The sequence below is a fragment of the Pelodiscus sinensis genome, chromosome 5 (genome assembly GCF_049634645.1).
Source record: "Pelodiscus sinensis isolate JC-2024 chromosome 5, ASM4963464v1, whole genome shotgun sequence".
NCBI classification, from domain to species: Eukaryota; Metazoa; Chordata; order Testudines; family Trionychidae; genus Pelodiscus; species Pelodiscus sinensis.
In genome coordinates this window covers 281,739-308,907 of record NC_134715.1, presented here as the reverse complement: position 1 = coordinate 308,907, position 27,169 = coordinate 281,739, and the positions used below count along the sequence as shown (strand labels likewise).

Genomic DNA, 27,169 nt, shown 5'->3' with positions numbered 1-27,169 from the left:
GAACTCCTTCCTAGATAGTGATAGAGATGCAGCCGTGTTAGTCTGGTGTAGATGAAACAAAAGACAGAACTATGTAGCATTTTAAAGACTAACAAGATGGCTTATTAGGCGATGAGCTTTCATGGGCCAGTCCCACTTCCTCAGATCAATATGCCAATTTTCTTCCACATATTGATCTGAGGAAGTGGGTCTGGCCCACGAAAGCTCATCGCCTAATAAACCACCTTGTTAGTCTTTAAAGTGCTACATAGTTCTGTCTTTTGTTCCTTCCTAGATAGTCACTTCCCATTCTGTATGTGTGACATGGATTGTTCCTTCCTAAGTGGAGAACTTTGCATTTATCCTTATTAACCATCATCCTATTTACCACAGACCATTTCTCAAGTTTGTCCAGATCATTTTGAATTATGACCCTATCCTCCAAACCCTTGCAACCCTTTCCAGCTTGGTATCATTCGCAAACTTTATAAGCCATTATCCAAATTGTTGGAAGATAGTGAAGAAGGTACCAGAACTGATCCCTGCAGACTCCCACTGTTCTGCCCTTCCAGCATGACTGGGAAGCACTGACAATTCCTCTCTCAGAACAGTTATTGAGCCAGTTATGCACCCACCTTGGAGTAGCCCCATCTGCACTGTATTTCCCTGGTTTATTGGTAAGAAGGTCATGCAAGATTGTATCAAATGCCTTACTAAAATCTAGGTATTCCACACCTACCGCTTCCCCCTCATCCACAAGGCTTACTATCCTATCAAAGAAAGCTATTAGATTGGTTTGACATGATTTGTTCTTGGCAAATCCATGCTGGCTGTCACTTACGACCTTATTATCTTTCAGATGTTTACAGATGGATTCCTTTCATTACTTGCTCCTTTATCTTCCCTGGCACAGAAGTTAAGCTGACTGGTCTGTAGTTTCCTGGGCTGTTCTTATTTCCTTTTTCATAGATGGGCACTAGATTTGCCCTTTTCCAGTCTTCTGGAATCTCTCCCGACTTCCATGACTTTTCAAAGATGATACCTAAAGGCTCATACACCTCCTCAATCAGCTCCTTGAGTATTCTAGGATGCAATTCATCAGGCCCAGGTGATTTGACATGGGTGCATTTTTGCCTTACAATCTTTCAGATGCTGAGGGACAGCATGTACTTAAAATATTAACACCCCCCCTCCCCACATACACACACGCTTCAGCCATTATATTTCCCCAAATCAAAATTATACCCATCAGATTTTCTGTTCAGCACCAACAGCAGAAATCTATGCATTTAGTCTGTGAACCTTACCTTTGGATTCTGAGCTAATCACACATGAAAAGATAATTAAGAGCAGAGGCAGAAAACAGGAGAAATATAGCCATTTACATTTCCTTTGAGATGGAAGTATTTTTATATTAAAAATCTTCAGGATCAAGTAAAGCAGAATGCCTTTGTATAGCATTTCTGCAAAGGAACCTTACTCAGCAGAGACATTACCTTCTCCTTCTTTTCTTTCTGTTCCTGCTGCTCCATCCCCAGCATTTGATGCTCCTCCCACTGCTAGTTCTGCCAGAGGCCCTGTAAGGTTGTCTATGCTGCTGGCAGCAGAGAGACAGGAGGGAGTAGATGCTGGTGAGATTAGAGATGCACTAACTACAGTTGCCTGAGGTTTAAAACAGGTAGGCAAGGCTTCTGGAGGCATTGCATCTATGAGCAAAGCTCTGATATCATCAGCCTGCAAGACAGAAAACACAGACACAAGGCTTGCTTTGCATTAAAACTACCAACTATTTATTTTACTAAGAAAGGAAAAAACAACATTCAGTGGATACTCTTCTCCCCAGCCCCAATCTAAATAACCCCCCCAACAATCCAATAACACAGGCTGAATCCTGTAATAGGGAATTAATTTACAAAAAAAACAAAGAAAAATGCAAAAGCTGCACACACTTACAGAACTTGTAACGCCCAGGTCTATTTTTATTATAGATTAGAGAGTTCATTTAACTTGTTCCTCATGGAAAAGTGATCTTATAGATTTTAAGGCCAGAAAGGGCCACTGTAACAACTCCTCACATGTGCATAGCAGAGCGGACAGTTCCGCCATGTAACTCCTCCCTCACTCTGTCACTGCCGGCTGAGCCGGAGACCAGTTCATGGGCTGGTCTCAACACACACCTGGGCAGTGGTTATGTCAGAGAGCTTGCAGCAGTGCAGCTGCTTTGAACCGACAGGAGAGCTCTCCCGACGCTGTAACTACGCCAGCCCCCGCAAGGGCTCCTGCTGTGACAGCAGTCAGGCGTACCCTGCCAACACATGGCTGCCCACACTGGCGATTCTCAGTTGGGTGTTCAGGTTGGTGTTTTAGTCACCCAGCTGTATTGGAGACACAGCCTCTTTAGATAAGCCCATAGGAAGATGTCCAGTCTTGATTGTAATGACTTCCAAAGATGAGGAATCTACTGTTTCCTTTGGTAATCTGTTCCAAAGGTTGGTAGCCTCTCTCTTACTAAATGCATGCACCTTCTTTCTTGTCTGAATTTGTCTAGCTCCAGCTTGCAGGCCTTAGATGTCATTATGCCCTTGCCTGCTAAGTAGAAAAAATCTCTACTATTAATAATCTCTTCCCCGTGTGGATACTTGTCCAGCATGGTCACCCCCCTTGATATTCTTGTGGATAAACTTAAATTGACCTTAAATCTCTCCCTGTAAATCAAGCTGTCCAGACCTCAAATACTCCTTGTAGCTCTTCGCTGAACCTCTCCAATTTTTCAATATTCTTTTAAAAGGTACGGACATGATATCCACTTTAGTCTCACTAATGCTGTGCACAAGGGTAAGAGCACCCTCTTACACCAATGTGATCTTCTTCTGCTGCTGCCTGTGAGCACTCTGCTAATGACCTGGGCAGCTGCTACATGCTCAGCTTACAGGGATCTGATGCTCAGCTGGCTTCCCAATGATCCCTAACGCCCTTTTCAGAGTCACTGTGTTCCAGGATTACTGGACAGCAGTGTGTGGAGGTACAGAGGGACTATGTAAAGTGGATTTCTTTGGGGAATGGTGTCTAGACCACTCCATAAGTCTGTTTTCCAATCAGACCAGCCTCCTCACCCCCTAAAGTGACTCAAATTCTCCTACTCCCTCCCACTCCTATTCCAAACTTATTATACATTTCTCTCTGTGCCATTTCCTGTCTGGCAACCATCAATAATGGGGGTCACCTGGAATTCATAAACTTTATGTTCCCTATAATATATGTGGAAACTACTTTTAACCAATCCTGCCAGCAATAAAACCCAATATGTCAAAAGTAAGTATTCAAGAAGATCTGCAGATAACAAGAAGCTTGGAGGAGTTCTCTCATTCTAGCCACGTGGTTTGGACATTATGTTATGTTTCATACTTCCTTAAAGTCTCATCCATCCCCCTGGAAATGTGCAAGTAAACGAAGTGTGTGCTGGCCGCCACTGGCACCCGGAACATTTCAGGCCGGTTCTGTTTTGGTAAAATTGAAAGGCTGGGAATGAAACTGAATTTAAAATGGGAAGATTCTTTAAACCTTAACTAGGAGACATTCAAATCTCATCCTACGTGTTGCGCATGGGCTTGCCACCAAGAGAAGGATCATGCACAGACATCAACAAGTCCTGACTCCCCTACCCTTCCCAAATCATAGGAAGGAGAAGGCTGATGACCATGGGCATAGTGGAAGCACTGAGCTTCATTCAATGCATACAGCCAATTCTTTATAGCAGTTTCTGGTGCTTTGCAATATGAACTTACCGTTGCCAGGTCTAACGGTGTTTGACCCTCTTGGTTCTTCATGGTCGGATCTGCTCCATGAGCTAGAAGCAGAGCACATAGCTGTGTCCTTCCTTTTTGTGCTGCTTCATGCAGCGGTGTGAATGCCCATTTATCCGTTGCATTTACGCAGGTGCTGTATTTAATCAAGAGCGCTGCTATATCCACATGCTGAAAAAACAATACTTTTATCATTGTGGTGTAGAGAAACTGCTCCAGGGTACAGCAAGGCAGAAGCCATAAGCCTGCAGTGTGTTAAGCCACATCTTTGTTTCCTTTACATGATGATAACATGGGCATTCAGAGAGCCTCTTCATATCCTCTCCCTTTATTTACACCTACCTCCACCACCTAACTGCCCACGTCACAATAACTCTCCCTCCAGTCAAGGGCTGAAAATCCTGTAAACAATGGGCATATGAACGTGGGCATTCCTCCTCCTGCACTCGTAGCCATATTTCGCTAGCTGAATGAGCTCACCCACAAGGTGGAATGGCATGCAGTGTTTTAGGAAAAGGTCCATGTTCCATCTGGGCAGATATGCATATGCCTGATTCTCTGGAAGTCAATGTTGCTTTGTGAGGTGGGAGGGAAGGGAGATCGCTAACAGACTGCTCCAGCTAATCATGCTTCTCCACAATGAGCTTCGGTTTGGTCCACAGACCCTGTTCTCTCTTCCTTCCCACTCAGACTCTTAATCACAATCTCAATCTTTGCCTATTTCTACAACTAAAGGAGAGATTTCTTGGGATGCCAAACATTATGCCAACTTGCTGTGAATGTTGTGCTTGCCATATCAGCTACTGTGCCAATGATATTCCAAAACTGCTGTAAGGGACCCTGTACAGAATAGCACCAACTACATCCCCCCTCCTAGTCCAACTGTAGGCCTTTTAAAGAAAGTCACCAAGACCGCGGGAGTATGATATAATAGTGAGTTGGGCCAGTAATTCTCTCACAGCTAGAGACCCAACTTAGCTCAAGATAAGACTTCCCCTTACGTTGTATGCTAAAAATATTACAAAATTACTAGAAGCTTAGCACTGTAAATCAGAAGTACAAATGCTTTTACTTACTCCATAGGATGCTGCATTATGCAAGGGGATTAGCCCTCCTTTGTCTTGAGCATTAACATCAGCACCATGCTCTAGGAGGTATTCAGCTACTTCCAGGTTATTATAGCCGGCTATAAAGAGGGAAAAAAAAAGCATCAGTAGCACTAACAAAAAAGTGGAAAGGTGGGAAAGCTAAAACTATTTGATTTTTAGAGCTCAAAGGCACCTCTTTTACAAGCGCCTGTCTTCCTGTAACACATCTACACAGCTGCTGGCATGGTAACCAAGACAACTTGCTATAAAACTCTTACTATGTCCGTTTCTGATAAGATGCTCTGGCTTTTGATGATTGTGTTACATAATTGTGATGAGAGGCTACACGCTCTGGCAAATCACTTACCTGCAAGATGTAATGGTGTTGAATTTCTTCCTTGGGTATCTCTGCAATTGATATTGTCTGGTGTACACAGCTTCTGCACTCTTGCCAGACAACCCTTTTTGGCAGCATCTAGCAAGGCAGCATCTCCCCGCAGTAAGTCCTGAATATCTGTATCTCCTTCCTTCACCAGATCTAGTGGAGTGTTACCATCTCTGTTCTTTTTTGTTGGATCTGCTCCATGCTACAAATCACAATGTTACATTACTGCCACAAACACAGGAGCCTAGCACACAGCTATGTCAGTCCATGGGCTGCACTCTGCAGCACACCCCAGGGAGTGCTCTCACAGCTCGTGAGATTCTGGCAACCCATTACAATGAATTAACAGCCATGTACTTTAGTGGATACCAACTGTACAGAATGCACATTATGAAACCTCAACTCAAACAACTCATCTACAGAGCAAGCGTACAGGTCCGAAAAACCTTATCTATACTAGAAAATTGTGATGCTGTAAACGTACACTGCATCTATACACTACGCAGATTAGCATAGTTCACGAGTTTTGCAACTGCATGATTGTTAAAGCAATTGTTTTACGCTGCATGTGGTCTTTTTCACAGTTGAGGTGCTAGTGTAATCTGAAAGCACAGGCATTGTAAAGGCAACCCTTTACAATCTGACAGTACTCCTGTAACCCTTTGGCAACCCTCTCTATAGGTTGTGCAGGTTTCCTCCTGCTCTCCAATCATTTAGTTTTGAGCTACCGCAGCGTCTGAGTGTTGTGCTTTCTAAGCAGTGGCACTGCCACAAAATCTTTTCTTGTTCCAAAACTTAAGTCTATATTTGCATACAATACAAAGTTGTTGATTTATGTGATCCATATTTTAAAAGGTTTTGGAACAGTCTCTCCAATGGGGGGACTACAGTTCCCACCAAGCTCTGCCGCTGGCCCCGTGGAATAGGTCCCAGTGGGCTGGCCCCAGAAGGGATGGAGGAGGCTGAATGCTGATGCCCTGCAATGTAGCACTCACAACAGGAGGGGCAGTGATGGAATTCTCTAGCAAAGCCAAGTCCAGGGGAGGAACCCCGACAGTCCGCTCTTCCCTTCACGTTCCCACTACGGAGAACCACGGAGCAGCTCCTGTGGCATCCTGCCAGCGACAGAGCAGCACCAGACAAGGTGCTGCCCATAGCCAACATATTGCCCGCTGCGTCATACGGCAACGTTCAGAGCAGCTGAACATCGCGGTTAGCACCAGCGGAGCAGCCCTGCCCGTCATCTAGAGGAGTACATAGTATAAGACAGCCCTTGGCCCCAGGTACAGTTGAGACGATTTCCTTGGGCCTAACACTGATTAATATTAATATTAAACCTTAATAAGAATGTTTGAAATAAGCAAGTTTGCAGTTTTCTCCCTGTTAATTTCTTCCTCTTACTACTGGTTAGACATCTTGGTGCAAATCCCACATACTGTTTGCATCTCACGTATTTGTATACTTTTGTAAAGGGTGTCAGACTCTCAAATGCAATTTTGTTTTATCAACATTGGAGGCTGCCAAGGTTGTTCCAAAGTATCACAGTAAAACTTAACACGAAAATGGATTCAAATTAACTCTCAGAAAAATAATAAAATGATCTTTGTTTCAGATCTTTAACATAATAGAATACACACTGAACCATACATATGGCAATTGTAAATGACTTACTTTTAAAAGGAGCTTGCAGATTTCATACTTTCCTTTTGCTGCTGCTTCATGCAGAGGGGTGAATTTCCACAGGTCTGCCACATTGACAGAGGCCCCATGCCTCACTAATAGCTCAGCCACCTCATAGTGTCCATATGAACAGGCATTATGCAGGGGTACTAAGCCGCTAATCACAGGGGGAAAAAGTTTTAATTGTTACAGGAAGCCAAATTCAAATACAAGTTTACAAAGTTCCAGTGAGCAAAACTGAATTGTTTCCTTTGAGGCTACCAGCACCTTTTAGTATCCCCAATTTCACAGCCCTGCTATTGAGGGACCTAAGAAATGAACATTGCTTTTCCAGGAAGCAAATGAAAAGGGTTCTTTGGCTCCTGATAATGTTCCTAACTGATGCTGTTTGACCAATTGTTATCATTCATAATTGCTATCAACAGGTCATAGCAATATTGCTAACAATTCCCATATGTTGCAAGAATCACTGCCATAATGTTGACTTTCGATGCTTTGGTGTAAATGTTCAAAAATGGATATAGCGGGTGGCTACAGTCCCATCTGATATGGTTAGTTTGAGTCCTGCACATGTAATGGGGATGGGGGGAGGAGAAGAATGTACTCAATTTCATGTGGAAGGAGCTTGAAACTTCAGGACATTTAGGACCTGAATCTTACCTTGACCCTCTGGTCATTTTTCTCTTCTTTATAAGTGGTTTATATTAATATAGAAAGTTAACTTCTATTGGTTTCTCTAACTACTGGGACATCTTCCCCCTTTTATATCAAACTACCCGGGAAGGCTACAAATAATACAGTGGTTGTGTAATTTTTCGATCCTTTCCAAACAGTTTGATTTAAAAGGGGGGGGGGGAATGTGTCTCAACAGTTAGCTTTCTGTATTAGTATAAATCACCTAGGAAGATGAGAAAAATGTACAGAGCTCACCCTGGCTATTTCACATCACACAACTTAAAAGCTACTTTCAAATCTTCCAAAGTATCTGAAAAACTGATATTAAGCAGAATGAACAAACAAGAGAACAGAGAAGACAAAAGCAGCATGGATTAAAGGAGTAAAGTTAACCCAACTATAATGCTATCATCTATTATTCTGATACTGGTGCAACCAGAGAGCTAAATATTACTTAGAAGACCATTAACTCTCTTCTCCCGGGATGAATATGAGGAGCCTTGGTTAAGAAGAAACAATACTGAAAAGTTACCCCTTGTCTTTGGCATGCACATCTGCTCCATGGTGTAGCAGATACTCTACTACAGATACACGGTTGTAACCTGCAGCAAAGTGCAGTGGTGTTGAATGACGTCCCTCTAAGTCTCTGCAATTCACATTCTGAGGGCTGCAAAGCTGCTGTTAAGATGAAGGAGGAAACAAAAAGTTTACTAGAGAACTCGACAACAGTTAGAATCTGGTTTATGTTTTCAACTAATTTCTTCCCCCTTAATTAAAGTTTGAAAGGTAAATAAAGTATTCCATTCCAAGAGTGGGCCATTTCATGAATCTGAACAAGGGCACTTCCCAATTGCTCGTGGCTTCAATGTGATGACTTCCCCCATATGAAGGTCGTATATTTTGAGTTCACCTCCTCAACTCCGCACCAATGCCATGGTGCTCAGGGCCAAGTCAGATCTTTGCTCCAGAGCCAGAGTTAATGCTGACTCCGTCAAGAGTGCTGGAGCTGAATGCCTCTTAGCCTTTTTGCCTTGGATATCAACTCATATGTACAGCACCTGTGGCAAGCGTGTCCTTCTCCCAGACAATGCAGGCAGCTAGTATAAGCATTGCTGATGGGCATGGGATGCCTAGAGCAGTCCCATAACGTAAAGCCTGGAGACTGGGGCACGCTCCATCCTCAGGCAAAGTCCTGTTTGGGCTGCTAAGGGGGAAAAGGCCATTAGGCAGAACAAGTAACAACACTAGCACAAGGCAGCAGAACATTCCAGCTCATCACAGGTAGCAATAAGAAACTGAGGGGGGGGGACTCATGGTGCCCCATGTACTGTGCCATGGAGGTGCCACTCCAGGGGGTCCCTAGCGCTGCTCCCCTTGCGGATACTCCTGAGGGGGAAACGTCCATAGCCCAGGCCTGTGGCGAGCGCACATGTGAGCAATCACTCAAAGAGCTTATTGTATTGAATTGTCAGTATATTGAATTCATGCCAATTATTCAAGACATTTTGAATTCAAAATGCTCACAACCCTCCTTCATGTCATGAGCAGATTTTGTAAGCATACTCCCCACTCCACTATCCTAGTCATTAAGGAAAATATTGAATAATCCCAGACCCAGCACTGAACCCTGCAGTACTCCCACTAAACACATCCTTCCACTTGGACAGCAAAACATTTACAGCTAGTCTTTCATTACGATTTTTCAACCAGTCCACGTAGACCACATTTCCCTACTTGGCTTATAATCATATCACAGGGCTGAGGGAAAAGCCTTTCTAAAATCAAGATATACTCCCATCTGTTGCTTCCCTCTATCTATTAGGTCAGTTGCCCTGTCTAAAAGGAAATCAGGCTGTTTTGGCATCATTTGTTCTTGACAAATCCATGCTAGCTATTTCTTATAACATTATTATCCTCTAGGCATCTTTCCAGGTATCAAAGTAAGACTGATCTGTAATTTCCCAGCTCCTCTTTGTTCCCCTTTTTGAAGGCAGGCAAACAACAGACCCTTTCTCCACTCTTCTGAAACTTCTTCCGTCCTCCAAGAGCTCTCAAAGATAACTGCAAAGGGTTCCAAGATTGCTTCAGCAAGTCTGTTAAGTATGCTAGAATGAATGTCATGAGGCCTTGCACACCTGAATATAGCTAACTTATCTATTCCTTAACCTTTTCTTTCCCCATATTTTGGCTGGTGTTTCTTTCTCTTTGCTGTTAATTGTGTTGCATATCTCATCACTATTAATCTTTTTAGTGAAGATGGAAGCAAAAGCAGGTATTAAACACGTCTGCCTTCTTGACATCATCAATTATTAGTTCTATTTCCCTAAGTGGAGAACCAACGCTTCCCTTTATCTTTCTCTTGCTCCTAATGTATTTAGCACACCTCTCATTACCTTTTATGTCCTTTGCCAGGTGTAACTCCGTTTGTGACTTCCTGATTTTGTCCCTACAGGTGTATGCTATTCTTTTGTATTCCTCCTGTAGGTTTCCGTTCTGATTTTAGAGCATTCCACTTCCTCCCAGCAGAGGCCTGTCATGGTAATGCTTTCCATCCTCTAAGCATCGCCTAGACAAACCTACCTTCACAGTTTCCAAGTCTCCTGCTTTGGATGCTTCTAACAGTCGATAGTCTACATCAGAAGTGCGTACAGGTGTACTTTCTAGAGAAAACAAAAGAAACTTTGATAGGTACTTTGGCATAGGCGATACAATTAAGATACTGTTATGCTGACAAACTCAGCCTGACCATATTTTCTAAATGGACCAAAGACATTACAGGCACAATTTTTCTAAGTGCTTACACAACTTAGGAGAGCTGGGCCAGAGGTGTTAACATAACTAAGTTATTGTTTACTAATAAACATTTGTACACATGGGCCAGGGTTTGATGTACAGAGTCCTTAGCTTGCTTTTAGCACCATGGCACATATACTATTAAAAACCTTTATAATCATTTATTACAGGCAGAGAAAAGAAAAAACAGTTAAAACCTTTGAAGTACTAAATAAGGCTCTAATTTTAAGCTTTTTGATTGTTTTCTACATCTTTAGTTGGAGAGTTTTAGACAGAAAAAGTTCCTATTTGTCAGGCTCTTAGAATCAAAGGTGGTAATAACTTGTTCTTATTTAAAAAAAAGAGAAGTTCTTAGTTGACATGGTCTTGAGCTGTTTTTATTGCTGCTTGTATTAAAGTTCTTTCACCCCAGATGGTGTCTGGGATGTAATCTGGCTCCCTCTCCTTGGTCTGGTCTGGTCAGGGCATTTGGATTAGTAAGGCCCAGTGTCCCAAGAAACAGAGGGGGAGGAGGGCAGCCATGATGGTGAAGTTTACTTCAGTACCCTATTTGCTCTGTCAAGCGTGCTTTAAAAAAATCCACAACATTTGTTCTTTAATGACCCAAGAAGCAAGGGATAGATGGGAGGGCCCCTTCTTAATTTTGCCCTCCAATTCGACCTAATAAATGACATACCAATTTTGGCTCATTAATTTCCGTTTTTACATTTCCTGTATTTAACGGGCATAATTTGACCGCAATTATATTAACTTAGATCTTTTGTTTAGACTAACAGTTATTTTGCATTGCTTTTATGGGCAAGAATTTTATGAATTCTTACATACTTTTCACAGTTAAGTGCACACTCTGGATAAACTTGTAGGCCCACACATTACAACAGCACCAAATGCCAAACTGAAAAAAATCTCTCTGCCTCTATTATTTACTAAGTCAGTTTTAAAAAAAAAAAGAAGAGAGAACGGAGTGATAAAAAGATAGGTTTTAAATACCTTTCCCTGGTTTTAGTTGATAGTTAAAAATTACAGGCCTCAGCCCCAAACCCAGACAAACAGTATCCGCCTTTCCTCATCCTGACCAGATATTGCTGCTGCTGCTTCTCCCAACGGAGAGCTGTGTAGGACTGAGGGACCAGCATGAGAAAGTCAGTTGCAAAGAGAGGAAGGGGCTGGATGGACAGGGTGGCAGCCTAGCTGACCCTGGAAAGGTAATTGTTCTCTGGCCACTTGTGCCTGCTTAAATAGAAACTCCTACTACTTACAACTGAAACTGGGTTAAAAGTGGCACAGTGCCAAAACTGTTTCAGGCAACAGTACTCTTTTCTCCTATCGTTCCATTGGAGATTGTTTCTTATGGTGGAAGGACACAGTGCTTAAACCCCCTTCAGTGTAAGTAGCTGAGGAATAATTGTGTCTGTAATGTAGCCTAAGGTCTGTTATGTAGCAGTGATTGAGAGTATTTCTTACTTTAAGCCACAAAGGGCCCTTAGAGACAGGGTCTCTTCTATGTCTGCAGGTACCCTGCCCCGAGGCCCATGCTTCTAGATGCTTCACGGCTCACAGTGACCAGGAGCGTGTTCATATAAAAGGGGGCCTGAAGAGGTCATTTTGCAGGGCTAAAAAAAAAAAGCTTCAAAAATGTGTCTAAAACTTTCATTACCATTATCCCAACAGGCCAGGCAAGTAGAGCCCTGCGTAGATACAAACTCTGTATCCACACCCGCCAACTGCAAAAAAGACCCATGGATAAAAAGTGTGTATCTGCAGATTTGCAGGGATCTACACACCCACACTTTCTGTCAGCACACACACAGTGATGTGGTGTCATTAAAACACACAAGATTCTCATTTATTTGCTCTACCTAACCAATTAGTGAAATCAGCTCTTTGCAGGAGAGCACAATGAGTACAAATGGCCATCTGAATTCCCAGCTAGCAATTGTCCTGTGAATGTACATTAATTTGCCAGTTCAATCTAAGGTTGTATTTCTCATTTGTAGACCCTGTTTTCTCTTCCTGACAGAACACCCTGTGCCGGTACAGCAGGCAGAACGTTGAAAAATAGACAGCAGATATTCCAGCTACTGTTCTTGGATCCTGCCACAGAGCTACCTTCATCTGCCTCCCTTCTGTCTCTATGCTGAGAGGCAGGGAGGAGGGGAGAGAGATGGACAGCAGAGTCTAGGAACCAACTTGCAAGGTGGGAAATGCTCTTTAAGAATAAGGGCAGAGGAAACTCATGAAACCTTTACACCCTCTAGGAATGGGTTCAGCATCTCTGGTGTGTCCAGAAATGCCAAGTCCTTCCCCAGAAAGCTAGTGCCACAAGAGCTGCCAGCATGAACATTAGCACGTGATGTGCAATAAAGGCTGCTGGAAGGAGATGCGGGAGGCTCACTGCACATCAGCAGCCCTGGGTAGATCACAGCATGAACCAAATTCATTTCTACAAGGGACAGACTTTAGCCCCCTCCCTTCAGGAAAGATCATAGCGAGAGTCTATCACTCCATTTCCATCCTCTCCTCAACAGCTGCTGGGGTTCACCTGGCTACAGACTCCTCAGGGAGGGATAGGAGGGGTCTCACTGCTTTGAGAGTGGGCATAGAATGTCACTTGGCACTCTTCAGTGGCTGTTTCCTTATCTGGTCTCTGCCTGTCTGCCCACTAACTCTTAAAAACTTAGAAAAATCCACAAGGTCAGAAATGGGACACAAATATGTTTATAGGCAGACTCCAGTTTCTAGCAGGTAATACATCCCTAGCAGAGGACAGCTGTAGCTAGCAATCCAAGGGTCTATACTTTGGGACCGAAGAAATCGATAAAATTAAAATGACATATGTTCTCTGCCATTCTTATTACCTTGGGTTATTCAGGTCATTTAACAAACATCAATTTTTTGCAACGTGACAAGTTACATGTAAATGTCCACTTGGCAGTCTTTCATTACATACAATAACTAAAGAACCAGAGCATACCTTTATAAAAGGCATTAAACACAAATTAAATTGCAGACATTTGTACATGTGGTGCATTAGAATAGGGAAGACAAAACTATATGTAACACTTCCCTCCCCAAAAAATCAGTTTCAGCAGAGAAATCACAGTAAGTCATTATACGTGAAAAAAGGGAGACAGTAATGTTAAAATACGCCATCTATTTCTACCCACCACTTAGAATTTGCTGCACTGCTTCATTTCCCATCTGTGCTGCTGTGAAACCTTGTAAGGAGATGATGGAGGGATCAGAGCCATAATTCAGCAGGAGGCGACAGGTTTGCAAGTGACCTGCCAAAGCAGCCCTATGCAAAGCTGTTTGACCAAGTGTGTCCAGTGCATTCATCTGAAAAATTAGTAACCAATATAAAATTGAGTATCTGTGTAACTGCAAGCCTCCACCCTGCCCCAGAACCTTAACATAAAAGAAGAGTAACAAGTAGCATTTCAGAGCATGCTAATTTCCTTATAAACCCTATTGCCTTGCAACACTGTTAAAACGGAACGTAGGCTCAAATAAAATATTCCTAATTAAAAGTAATTATTTCAGACTACATTTCTTAACTTTTCATGTAATGCAGTTCTTAATTTGTGTTACTAATAAAACAAAATACGACTACCAGAAAAATCTGCACTTTAAAACTAATAAATATTTTTACAAAGTTCAACTTGGAAAAATTCATCTTTTGGAAATAAGTCACTTGAACAAAATTAACTGTATCAGCAAAAATCTAATACAAGTGGATGATTGCTTGATATATTTACATCTCCCTAAGAATTTCATGCAGGTCCAAGCTGCAAGACAATTACCATCTGCCATCCTCAGAGGAGAAATAACACAATATTATCTAATAACAATAATTCAAAAATGCCTCTGAGGAGGTCAGAGGGAGATTTCTTCAGACAGAAAACTTAAATTCAGTTATCACAAATTCAGTCCATTATCTTATTATTTGTTAATTCTTTTAATGAAATAAACATTTAAGTCTATAGTAAAGTACTATGCATGAAAAGCTTGTAAGCAGGCAACAAGGAATTAAGGTAATGCAGGAGCTCAGCATAAAATCATGAATAGGCAACATCAAGTGATGCAATGAAAAAAGTCTCATCCTATGGAAAACTACTTGCCTGACAAGATCAAATATAATAATCTAACCTAGCCACTTGGAATGTATACAGAACCTTCACAGAGAAGAAAATGATGGCCAGGATGTGCTTTAAAACATTTTTTTTTTCCAGCAAAACCTTCTTAGCTAATGGCTATTCATGGCAAATGTAAATGCAACTGTCCAACTGCTTTAGGGGGTTTTGGTCACTTTAGGAAATAAAACTGCTCTATATTCTTTGGACATTGCGACAAATAACTTGCCACCCGCATCCAACCATAACTATTCCAGGCTGTGAACTGCATGCACCACAGATACTTACTATATAGAACTCCCATTGTACTTTCACAAAATTCTTATCTTGATAGACTAGAACCAAGACCTGGTCCACAGCACAAGGTTAGATTGAAGTTAGCTACGGTAGGTCAATTTTATAACTAATGAGTCTACACCACCAAGCCCATCCTGCAGGCTTTAAGGGCAGTTAAAGTTGATTTCTGTACTCCACCTTGGCAAGAGGAGTAGTGTTAAATCTGATCTTGCATGGTCGACTCTGGGATAGTACAGACACAGCACTGCTAGAGTCAACATTGTTGGACTCTGGGAGGTGTCCCACAGTGCCCCAATGTGATTTCTCTGGCCTGGACTTTCAACTCTGCTGTTCTCCCAGGTACACAGGAAAAGACTCAAGAAAATTTGTATTTCATTTCCTGTGTGGCCGGCATGGGAAGCCCAGCAGTCTACCAGACCATGATTGCCCAGGGTTGCAAACGAGATCCAGCATGGAGACTGCAGGAGATCCTGGATCTGATTGATCTGTGGGGAGAGGAATCTGTGCAAGCAGCACTCCGAAGCTGGTGGAGAAATGCTGATCTCTATGACAAAATTGCACAGGGCCTGGTGGGAAAAGGATATAGCGGGGACACCCAGCAGGGCCATGTGAAAATAAAGGAGCTCAGGCAAGCATGTCAAGAGACAAAGGAGGCAAATGGTCATTCTGGGTCAGAGCCTCAAACATGCCATTTCTATGGGCAGCTGCATGGGATTCTAGGTGGGACCCAACCCCTGTCCCAAAGCTGTCTGTGGATACCTCCCAAGAGACTCTTCAGGCAGCCTTGGGCAACAACGAGGAGGACAGTGTAGAGGATGATGAGGAGGAGGAGGATACTCAGCGGGCAAGCAGAGAATCTGGTCTTACCAACAGCCAGGACCCTTTCTTTATTCTGGACCCAATCCCCTCCCAGAACTATTGCTGCCAGACCCTGGTGGCAGGGAGAGCATTTCTGATGAGTTCACATTTGTAATCATGCTGCGTGACTAAGTGTAATTTGGTTTTATCTGTATCCTAGAGGATACACTGGTGGCCACTCTGCCTACAGAGTGAGGGCTCCCCAGGACAGCTGTTAACGTGTCTGTAGATGGGAGTTCCTAATGAGATTATCTGGGACAGAAAATCAAAATGGATGTGTACTAGCCGGCACTGAAGACGTCATTTCCATCTCTGCACTGCTGCTATCTCAAACAGAGTAGAATCCAGAGCCTTAGCGATATTTCCACATTTCTGCCACCCACGCCCATCAACACTCCAGGTTCACTTCCAGGCTTCTGCCCATCAGTTACTTCCCTCACTCTCCTCAGTTATCTCGGATTCCCCACGCCTGTGCCCTGCTTCCGTGGGGGTGGGGGATGGAGGGGTAGAAACAGGTTTCTGTACTGTAGCTTAAATGAACTATTACTCAAATGTCTGTATTAACATGCCTAGTAAGGAATCTATTTGTCAAAGAACATTTCCTGAATTGTTTTTGATACCTGTGTAGTTCCAAACATACTTGCTGACAGATAAATTATCAAAATAATGGAACCCAGAATTACTATATTGTGTTATTTTCACAAACAAAACATGCAGAATTTAAAAATAGTGAGAGCAAAATTTTTAAAAACCAGCCCCCCAACAGGACCAGCTGCCTGTCATCCTGCGCCGCTGCCTCTGACAGCAGCGCAGGGTGGCAGCAGCCCCTGCCCGGGGTGGGGGTCCGAGCTCCCGGACCCGGCACAAGCCGGAACTGAGCTGAGCTGCCTGCCCGCCTGGCTACTAACACGCTTTAAATGCAGAGCAGCTGCGGGGCTAGGTCCCAGACCCAGCACAAACCAGGACTGAGCCAGGCTGCTGGCCAGCCTGATAAATAATGTACTGGCGGGGGGGAGGAGGAGAATGCGTGTAGTCTATGGCATTAACCTATAAGCTTTTGCTTATCGGTTAATCAAATACACTATTACACCCCTAGTTCCTAAATCCTTCTCCCTGCACCATCATTTCAACCATGCATTGAGACCTTGTGGTGGTTATCTGGCCTGCCATGTGGAAACGTGCCCCACACAAGGCAAAAATGACATTCCTGCTCTTTGTATGTATTTTGTACATTAAAATAGGATGCGTGTCAGATGGGTCTGAATCTAGCAAGGTGCTGACCACTCTTACGCTAACCCAGTCCCACTGAACTGCTCATGTCCAAAAGAGTAAGAACTTGCTTAAGAGTTTTCCTAGCAACCTGTAGGAATAGAACCAGAGGGATTCAGTTTCTCTTACCTACCCCCACACAAGACAAAGAGCCACCCAAATAGCGGCCCAAGTACATCATACCTAAGTCTGGTATATTTGAATGAAACACACAATTTTACACACATTGCAGCTACTCCCCACAGAACAGAGTAGTTTTCACTTAATGAACAAAACAGTGTTAAGTCATCTCAAAGAGCCTGCACCAAGGGACTCTAGTGTTTCCGATACATTTGTCTCCCACAACAGGTGTGAACTTTTTCAGTGTTTCAACTCTGTCTTCCTGAGTTAGATGGAAGAACAAGGGCTCTAGGAAGTGAGTCTCCCTGCACCCCTGAGCGTGGGTCATCTAACTACTGTCCATAGAATATCCTGGAGCTAGAACTTTAATCCTTCCATGCTGTTATCCTCCTCCCTCCTCCCCCCCGCCCCCACTAACTATTGGTACTGAACTCTTGACAAATCTGGCCCATGATCCCATTAAATCTCAAATCTTCTGCTGCCAGCCATAGATGAGATTCTTATTTCTAGCATACAGCTACATTATCAGGAGCTAATGTGAGAAAACTATTATAATTAACTGTCTGAATGAGTGCAAACACTTTTCTCTTAAAAAGCAACGCCTCCCTGGGAAAGTCTTAGGTGAGATGCAGCTATATCCAATTCCAAAACAGGACACACTGTGTGCACCATGGTACAGTCATCCAAGTATTTGGTGATTCTATTAAGCCTCTCTGAAAGTGAGTCAGATACTGAAGTCTGCAAATACGGGGACCTCAATTGTAAATCAGTTGTCTTAAAATAAAACGATTTGTATGAACTACGTGTTTGATTGCAGTGCTCTCACTGCCCAGTACTTCAGAAATAACAGAGATTGTTATTACAGGTATACTTCTTCATTTCTTGCTACCTGCCTAGACTCAGCTCTAATCAACTGAAATTTTAATCTATTCATAAAAAGGGACTTTCATGCAGAAAACGTCTGAGAGAAGGGAAGTTGCAAAATGACAATGTTCACAATAACTATTTTCTAATTAGTTGCTACAGTCATTCCAAAGGGACACTTATGAAAGATGCTTGGAAGACATGCTGTTTGAGGGGCTACACTTTCATATTTACCTGTAATCTTATCATTTCCAAGACATGACCTTTAAAACCACAACTCACAGGGAGCTTACAAACGGTTTGGGTGGGTAGTAATCATTATCTACAGCAAGGGTGACTTAAAAGGATTTGTTGGGTGGGAAAACAAGAACAGAGTTAATTACTGAAGGCTGAGAACTGAAGGTTTTCAAAAATGGATGACCAAAATTAGATCCACAATCTATAAGCTTTCATCTGAAGAAGTGGGCTGTGCCCACGAAAGCTCATGATACCATCTACATGTTTTGTTAGTCTCTACAGTGCCACTAGACTATTTGTTGTTTAAGTTTTTCCTTAATTTGTAGTTAGACATATAACTAAATCTAGCCTGATTTGCACAAGAAATAAGAACTTAACAGCCCTTACTAAGTGTCGTATTTTTAAAAAATCAGGGCAAGGCTTTTCAAGAAATGAGTGACTAAAATATGATTCCAACATCTTCACTTAGGCACTATGGCAGGTGGCCCAAATTTCAAGTGGGGAGCACTCAGCATTTCCCACTAATTAATTATAAGCATACCTATGGGTCACCCAGGAAGTCTCAGGCACAATGAGGAAAAAGCAATAATTCTCCTGACTGCTGATCATGTGTTTTAACCACAAGACCCTTGACCGCCTACTAATTTATTTAGGATATATTTACCTTTGCTCCATGTTTATGCAGAACTTCCATGACATCATTATGAGCTCTTTCAGCTGCAACATGCAAAGGCGTCATGAAGCTACATGAAAAATGGTAGATGTTAGTTTTATCATCCAACTAATGTATTACTTAGTCCTTGGGAAAAATAAAATTTGGCTTAAATTTTCAGACACCTACTCTTTGTTCTTCTCGTTAACATTAGCTCCTTTCCTGAGCAACAGTTCTGTAACTTGTTTCCGTTTAGGGTGTAGGGAAGCCACAGCACAGTGCTGCAAAACAAAGCAAACAAATTATAATCTACTATTTAGACGACTAAGCAATATTTCATGGTGCGTGCTATATCTTCTTTCCATATCACACTGAACATTAGACTGCGAAGCTTGCAAGTACATCCTAAGTAAATGCATTGCATTTCTGCATCAATATAAAATACACCAAACAGAAAGTAAGCTAGCTATTAAGGAAAAACTTGCTGCTTTTAAAACAATTTTGATTTTATAACTATTAGTCACACCTGAGAAATGGTTAAGTCACCATGTCTAAAAGCAAGACACAGGGACATTATGGGCTCATCTCCATTATGGGGTAGTCAATCAATCTACTGGAGGTTGATTTAATGGGTCTACTGAAGACTCCTAAACCAACTACTGCTCACTCTGTTGTCAAATTCAGTACTTCATCATCATGAGAGGAGTTAGGAGAGTCAATGGGAGACTTTCTTCTGTCAATCAAGCGTGGTGTGGACCCCACGGTATGTTGCACCAATTTGAGTTATGTTACCAATGTAAATCAAATTGCATAGCTTAGATCAGCGGTCTCCAACCTTCTAAAATACAAGTTCATTTTTGAATGTAAGTGCAATCCAGGATCTGCCTCAAACCCAGATACTCTTGCCTCACCTCCTTCATGTTTCTTCTTTGAGGCCCCGCCCCTGCTCACTCAGTCCTCCCTCCCCCTTTCTCCCTCCCTTTCACCAGGGAGGGGCAGAGGGTTGGGACACAGGTTCTGGGCTAAGGATATGGAGTGGTAGCGGGGCTCTGAGCTGAGCCTGGGGTAGGGAGTTGGGGTGCAGGAGAGGGTTCAGGGTACAGGCTCTGTAAAGGAGTTTGGTCCAGGGGGCTCAGGGATGGGACAGAGGCTTGGGGTGCAGGAGGGGGTTCATGATTAGGGCAGGGGTTTGAAGCTGGCTCCAAGTGGACACTGCTTACCTCAGGTGGCTCCTGGGTGGTGATGCAGCAGGGCTAAGGCTAAGGTTAGGGGCTAAGGTTCACCCTGACATCAGTGCCACCTCCTTTCCCCTACCCTCCTCTCGCTTCCCTGTCCTGAACAGCAAGCAGGAGGGGAAGCTCCAAGGCAAAGGCCAGGAGGTGCGCAGCAGTGGGAGGAGGGGCAGCTTACAAGCCAGCACTTCATAACCTCTTGGCCAAACCAGTCAGGATCACCTGTCAGAGGCTCCAAGATCCACCAGTAGATCCCGATCTACTACTTGGTGACCAATGGCTTAGACTTACCTGTCCCCATAATGTAGACCTGCCCTTAATGGCATACTGCTAGAAGTGGATAAAGGCAACAGGATTTTAAAATACAACTTTTTGCAGATGGCTTCTAAAGAGTTACACCGGAGTCCCCTGCTTCCTTCAATGTGACATGAGTCCCATGGTGGACTGAGTTAATTGTGTTATTCACTCTCCTATTTAGATGAACACTTAAAGTGCTACTCTGACTGCCATGCTGGTATGTGGTTGCGGTTACTGAAATAAAGGAAGCTCTTTGGAATCGTGCATTCTGAAGGAATAATTCTGGTAAATGTTCCAAGGCGTATCTTTAGTGGGATGTTCTGGAAGCAAGGGCCTCCATAAATCCCATTGCCCATGGGAGAAAAGTGCCATTTGCTACATCCCATTACTAGATGTAACATTCTCCTCTTTGTGAGGGTCAACTCTGCAGACTGCTTTGTGGGGAGGCTTGCAAAATACTGGGCATGAAGCCTTTGCTTTGCCCATGAAGCCACAAGCTCGGGTAGTAATGGGCCATGTTCCCTCTGACACCTGTGCATTAGGGCCAGTCCTCCTCCTGGGACTGAAAGTTTCAAACACGCCCACTAATTTTGGCTCCCAAATTGCGATACTAAAAGCTTGATTTTCAGAGAAGCTGAGCACCCATAATTCCAAGTGACTGCAAATCAGGCCCCAAATGCTGGATAGTGGTTGGAAGAGACCACAAGTAAGATGAGAGTCCATCGTGGACAAATGCTAGTTATTGGTCCATGTAAAACAGGGCCTATTGATCTTCTGACATTTCTGAGCCAGGTCACAAGGTTTTTAAACAGCAAGCACAAAACTCGTACATAACAGTCAATGACTTATTGCTGTGAAGAATTCCCTCTGACAATCAAAATCAATCAACCTAGCCACACTGATTTGAATGGGACCATCAATAACATCCCACTTCACTGTCTAGTCCTACCTGTAAAACAGGAAAAGATTGCTGGGACATTGGCTCCATGCTCTTTGACTTCACTGCTTCATCAAACCATCTCCATGAGCGAAGAGCAGAGGCTAATCCCAGTGAAGTCATTAGCACACAACACACACAGCTGACATGGTACCTTCATATAGAAAGACCCCCTGCTTGATAATGCTGTGACCACAGTGAGGACAAAGGCCAACATGCTGCTGGTTTGCTTCCCGTCTTGTGATATTTAACAGTGTTTCATCTCAAAGACCTCAACAGAATTGAAAACTCCTGTGTGGCCAAATAGCACAGACAAAACCAGGCACATCTGTGAATGCCAGACAAGTTTAAATTCTATCACAACAAATACATTTTGCTAGCACAGACCTATGCCCATCAGCTGGAGAAGGGAAACAATAGGTAGGTCCATGAGAGGCAGGAAGACCCTTTATAGCAGGGCTGGCCACAAACATTTCACTGCTGATCTCTATTGGATGTTGAAAGAATAAATAAACTGATCTGTGTGGGAATGGATAAGGTCTAATTGGGATTCCGGTGAAAAAAATGGTTTAAAAAGTAAAAGACAAAAGGTAGAGAGCAGCCTGCTAACTTATTCTAATCCCCTACAGGTCAGCAGGATCCAATTCCATTGCCTGCTTCATCCCAAGCCTCTGCCACCCAAAAACATTTTTTTAACAAGTGTCCATAACACAATACAAGACAAGTGCAGTCACAGCAGGAAACAGAGCAACCCTCTTGCAGCAGTCACAGGAAGGTAATCAGGTGGGAAGAACACACAGGTTCAAAATGAAGAAACAAGCAGTAACCTACTTTCAGGTTTCTGGAGAAATCCTGCCTAAAAACTTAATCCAAGGATGAAAAAATGTACAATGTTTCTTCTATAGCAGTTATTTACTTGTAATGCTTTAGATGCCTGGTGGCACATCCTCAATTTTAGATTAATACATTTTCATAACCTAGCAATAAAAAAACCCTTCAACACACACTACTTCTACATATACCATAAAAAATGATTTGACTCTCTAGTCTTACCAATGGAGTCTCATGTGACTGTGGCTGTTTGAAATTAATGATCTCCAAAGCAAGAGTCTTTTTTACTTTGGCTAGGTCTGCCTCTCTGGCTGCTTGCAGTAAAGAATGTCCTTTGAATTCATCTGTTGGAGAAATCAGACAATTAATATTTAGCAACCTATCAGGTTTATACATCTTATTTTAAAAACGTAACTACAATTAACCTGGGGGGGGATTAGGGTTAGGGTCTATACTGCCCTAAATCATAACGTCAGCTATGGCGACAGAACCTTAACCCCTGTCCCACTGAAGGCAGGAATATATTTTTGGAGTGAGATGGGAAGGAAAGCTCCAGTTTCCAGAAGAAAACACTCATCCTCCACTCCAGCCTCAAGATTAAGAGTGTCAGAAGGATCCCTAAAAGCTCTGTATCCAGTCAGAGAAGGAGTCTTCAAGGACCAGCACTAAAGACGACAGGAGAGAGGCCACCTTCAGAGAGCCACCATAATGTCCAACATAGGCGGCATGACGGGACAAGGTTGCATCACACAGCACTACAGAGCTTTCAGGCGTAAGTTACACCAATAGCACAACCAGCCTCCAGAGCAATCCAGGAGCAAGAGAGCCCAAAGGCGGCTTAAAGTCACCTGACTTCACCTTCTCCCCACAGTCAGAGAATTTGGCCAAGCATTGCTCACTTGGTTCTGGCAAGTAACCTCTCTGACAACGCTGGACTCACTGGGGAGAGCGAAGAAAGCAGGATCTATTCATATCCAAATAGGTAAAAATTACCCTTTAATAAATGATGAACAAAAACCAAAGTCAGCCGACACAACATTTTTAACATTTCAGAAGTTGCTTCTTACGGAAGGAGTGATTTTCTCTAACTTTCTAACTTGTGTTCATTGTCTTTCATTGATACAAAAATGGGACAAAAAGAGGTAAATGAGAAAGAGAAGTTTAGACGCAAGTTTATCAACTGACTTTCCCACCACTGGGGGATAGAAGAAATCCTTTTGGATCAGAAAAAAGAACTGAGAAAAACAAATCAGAGTAATGAAGGCTCTTGGAGGACAGGGGGAACAGCGCTTTCTTTAAATTACAAGTGATGAATCAGGAGCTGGGTAACCTGATTTATGACCAAGATGAATTCTAGAATAGTTACATTTTATACTGCAGTACCCAAATTCAGAACATTTGACCATCAGGAAGTAATCAAGAGTTTCTGAGAATTAATTCCAAAGAATTGAACACCATTGCAAGAATTAGCTGTATCAGTGTAGTATCAGTGGCAACTTCCCACTGCAAGGCTACACCATCAAACTGATGATGTGTTTCAACAGATTAGTCTAACTTGCCAGGCCAAGATGAACACATATGTCAAACTGGATGACAAAGCAAATCAAAAGCCTTTTCTGTACTTCACAGCCATCTATTCCAAAAAGTATTCAACTGATTCTGTCAAAACCATCTTCTGAGAAAAAGCTTGGCATATTGCAGTGAAATCCAGAGAGCCCAGCAACAGAATATTGGAAATCAAAGCATCAGCAATACTTCTCCTCTCTTTCCTTGTCATTAGTTTGCAAAAACAAAAGCAAAAAAAAAAAAAAAATCATGCCAGTTGGTTATCACAGGCTGATCTGCAGGACCAGATAAATCTCTGAAGTCTGAAAGTCATGTTTTTGCTTTACAAAGTTAATTAAAATCATTTGCCTGAACTCTGCTCTGCATCACTGTTATTTAATAATGAAAAACAAATTTTGAGTTTGATTACAGTGGAGGGGGCAGGTTTCCCAAATTAGAACACATGACTTTACGAAAAGAAAAGAAGGGGAGGCTGCTCTCCTGTAACTAGAGGTTGTTCGAGATGTGGGCATTCAGTCTATATTCCATGGAGGGTTATGTGCATATCCATACACCTGGAGCCAGAGCCTCTGAAAGTAATACAATTTGGCAGTTACACATTGCACCTAGAAATTGCCTCATGGTTTTGGCTGAGGGTAAAAGGCAGGGCGGACCATAAGCATTTCCAATTCCTCCTCTACCGCAGACCTATCAGCTACACAGCAGAAGGAGGTTGGGACAGTAATACAGATAGAGAACACACATCTTGAAGAGCCCCCAGTTACAGGCAACCACTGCCTCTCTCTCCTTCCTGAGGGATGATCCTTATTGTATTCTGCAGAGGAGGTCTGAGAAGCAGTTTCTCATGAGGAGAACGTGCAGAAGCTTCCAATCACAGAATAGAGGTGGTGGCGTCTGTTGTGGAATCATATATTAGAGCACGGTAGGAGGGAAAGTGTGTACCAACCCTACCCAGCAGTCTTACACATCTCTGCAAGGGAGACAACATGATGCATGACTTGGCTGATGCCTGTGCTCTCACTGAGTGGGCCTATCACACTTGGCAGGACTGTCACAACAACCAATAGAAACCTGTAATGCACTCAGGAAAGAAACCCACGTAAAGAGTCTCTGGGTGGAAGTAGCCTGCCTCCACTATGGTGACAAATAGCTTGGGAGACTTCTGGAATGGCTCTCCCCTTTGATTATATCGATAACGATTCCAAGCTTGAAATACATACACGTCAGTCTCTCCCTTAGCTCAGGTGTGGGAGCCATGTCGACAGCACTCTTGCCATGGCAGTTGACCAATGTTGGATCTGCACCATGACTAAGCAACAAAGAGCAGACTTCTACACGATTCTTGGAAGCAGCCTCGTGTAATGGGGTAAACTGCCAGAGATCCATAGCATTAACACAGGCTCCGTGCTAGGAGTGAGAAAGAGATTTTGTGTCAGGAACAAAACAAAACGGTAAGAAAGAGGACAAGATTTTCCTTTGCACCGCATTAACGCTAGTTTAGTTATTACATTAAATGAAAAATAACTGATTTATCTTCAGCTACCAAAATCTGAACTTTGTAAAGAACTTAATTCTTAATGAGATACCCTTGCATGAGGAAAATTCTAGCTACCCTTGCATGAGGAAAATTCTAGCTATTTGAATTCCAATGCTTGGTACAAAGATTACGCAGAAAAACGCAGATTACACAGTGATACAGGCATATGGTCTAAAGCCCCACCCCATTGAAATAATGCAGTAGAGAAGTGAAAAATCAATTTTTTTTTTAAACAGAAATAAGGCTGCAGCCTAATTTATTATATGAATGAACCACATCTCTCCATAATTTTGCAAGATGGCAATACCTATGTATTCTTTCATTATCCACTTACCTTAAGTAGCAATTCTGTGACTTCATAATGTCCATATGAACACGCATTATGAAGAGGTACAAGTCCACTAGATTAAACAAAATAAAATAAAATTACCTGTCTAAGAAGCATTTATGAAGATTTTTTAACTATTTCATGCTGTAAAAATTAGCAGATTTCAAAATCAATGGAATCTTAACCAAACATGTTTACATTTATCTCCAAAATAATGCACTAGTGAAGAATAGAATTAAAAACATTTTGACTAATGTAATGTGGGTGCTTAATGTACCATATTTATTTTAGTGTTTGCATTCAAAATTATCTTTCTTGTGGCCAGAAAGGGGAAAAAGAGCTACATTACATATTACATACAATACATATTCAGACATGTATTTTGGTCTATATACAACTATAGTTATTTTAAATGGTATGTTAAGGGAGAAATCTTCAAATAAAGATTACCTTGCTGCTAGGTATATTATGAAGAGGTACAGATATTTATAGGCTGCAGACTGATATAGCTTCTCCAGACTATAGAGCGACCCAAATTTGCTGCATTTTTGGAGTGCAGATATAGACTCTGTTATTTTCCATTTTTATTTTTTATATTTGAAAGTTGAGAAATAGAGGTTGAAGAATAATTTTCTGCATCAGAGAATTCCACAAAAAAACCCTGCCATCTTTCAAAATGGTTGCCATCTTCTAGTGTTTCCTCAGTAAAGAACACCACTGTCCCCATTCGCTTGGTCTTTTTCAGTGTCCCTATCAGCCTCTTGATCCTGCATTTTCTCTCCTCTCTTCTCTAGAGAGGACCGGACTTTGCTAATTGGGCATTTTTACAATGCCCGTCTTAACAAGTAGAACCTTTGGCCTGAGTCCTCATTGAGAATAATCGGAGATGGAAGCCATTTTGAAAAGTGTCCATAAAAATAAATTCAATCTAATCTAGGTCCACAAACACTAAAATACACCAATGACAATTATATGGTGTCACTACAGACCAAAGTGAATGTTGTTTGGGTGCCCAAATACATCTTCATGAGTTTAGATTTAAATTCAAACTTGTACTATCCCAAGTTACTGATTCAAACTTTCAAGCGACCTAGTTTGTGCCTAGAATACATTTTTCCAGTAGATAATTCTAACCTTTGTATAAGGAGAGATTAAATTGGCTGGGCATTCTATATACCTCTCTGCAGCAGGATGATGATCTGACGACCAAACAAACCTCTCATCTGATCATCATCTGGATCACTCTGGAAATAAATCTACAGATTCAACATACCTAGATAATCCAAATCATGTGCCTGCCTCCTCACCCTTCACCGTATAATTTTATATAACTACTGCACTGACCATGTAAGAACATAATAGCCAGACTGGGTCAGAACAATGGTGCATCTACCCCACTATCCTGTCTCTGGCAGTGGGACAGATGCTTCAGAGGGAATGAACAGAACAAGATACTTATGAAGCGATAGATCCCAGCCGCCCAGTCCCAGCTTCGAGCAGCCAGAAGTGCAGGGACACATAGAGCATGGGATTGCATTCCTGATCATCCTGGTTAATAGCACTGGTAGATTGACCCTGCACCAATGTACCTAATTCTTTGTTTGAACT

At 42.5% G+C, this 27,169-nt stretch overlaps 1 protein-coding gene across 3 annotated transcripts in view; it reads right to left on the bottom strand.

The window, feature by feature from the left end:
- The window catches only part of TNKS (tankyrase), a 127,355-nt gene that overhangs the window by 22,989 nt on the left and 77,197 nt on the right, over positions 1-27,169 (bottom strand). For 2 of the 3 annotated variants that reach the window (XM_075929203.1, XM_075929205.1), the window contains 13 exons: positions 25,568-25,634; positions 24,917-25,103; positions 22,353-22,474; positions 19,023-19,114; positions 18,846-18,924; positions 13,571-13,742; positions 10,191-10,270; positions 8,143-8,288; positions 6,927-7,092; positions 5,238-5,457; positions 4,859-4,968; positions 3,765-3,953; positions 1,476-1,713 (listed from right to left, as the gene is read on the bottom strand). In XM_075929203.1, the coding sequence (XP_075785318.1) occupies positions 1,476-1,713; positions 3,765-3,953; positions 4,859-4,968; positions 5,238-5,457; positions 6,927-7,092; positions 8,143-8,288; positions 10,191-10,270; positions 13,571-13,742; positions 18,846-18,924; positions 19,023-19,114; positions 22,353-22,474; positions 24,917-25,103; positions 25,568-25,634 (1,868 nt within the window). The remainder of the gene's footprint in view (positions 1-1,475; positions 1,714-3,764; positions 3,954-4,858; positions 4,969-5,237; positions 5,458-6,926; positions 7,093-8,142; positions 8,289-10,190; positions 10,271-13,570; positions 13,743-18,845; positions 18,925-19,022; positions 19,115-22,352; positions 22,475-24,916; positions 25,104-25,567; positions 25,635-27,169) is intronic. The other variant, XM_075929204.1, reaches the window with a different exon arrangement.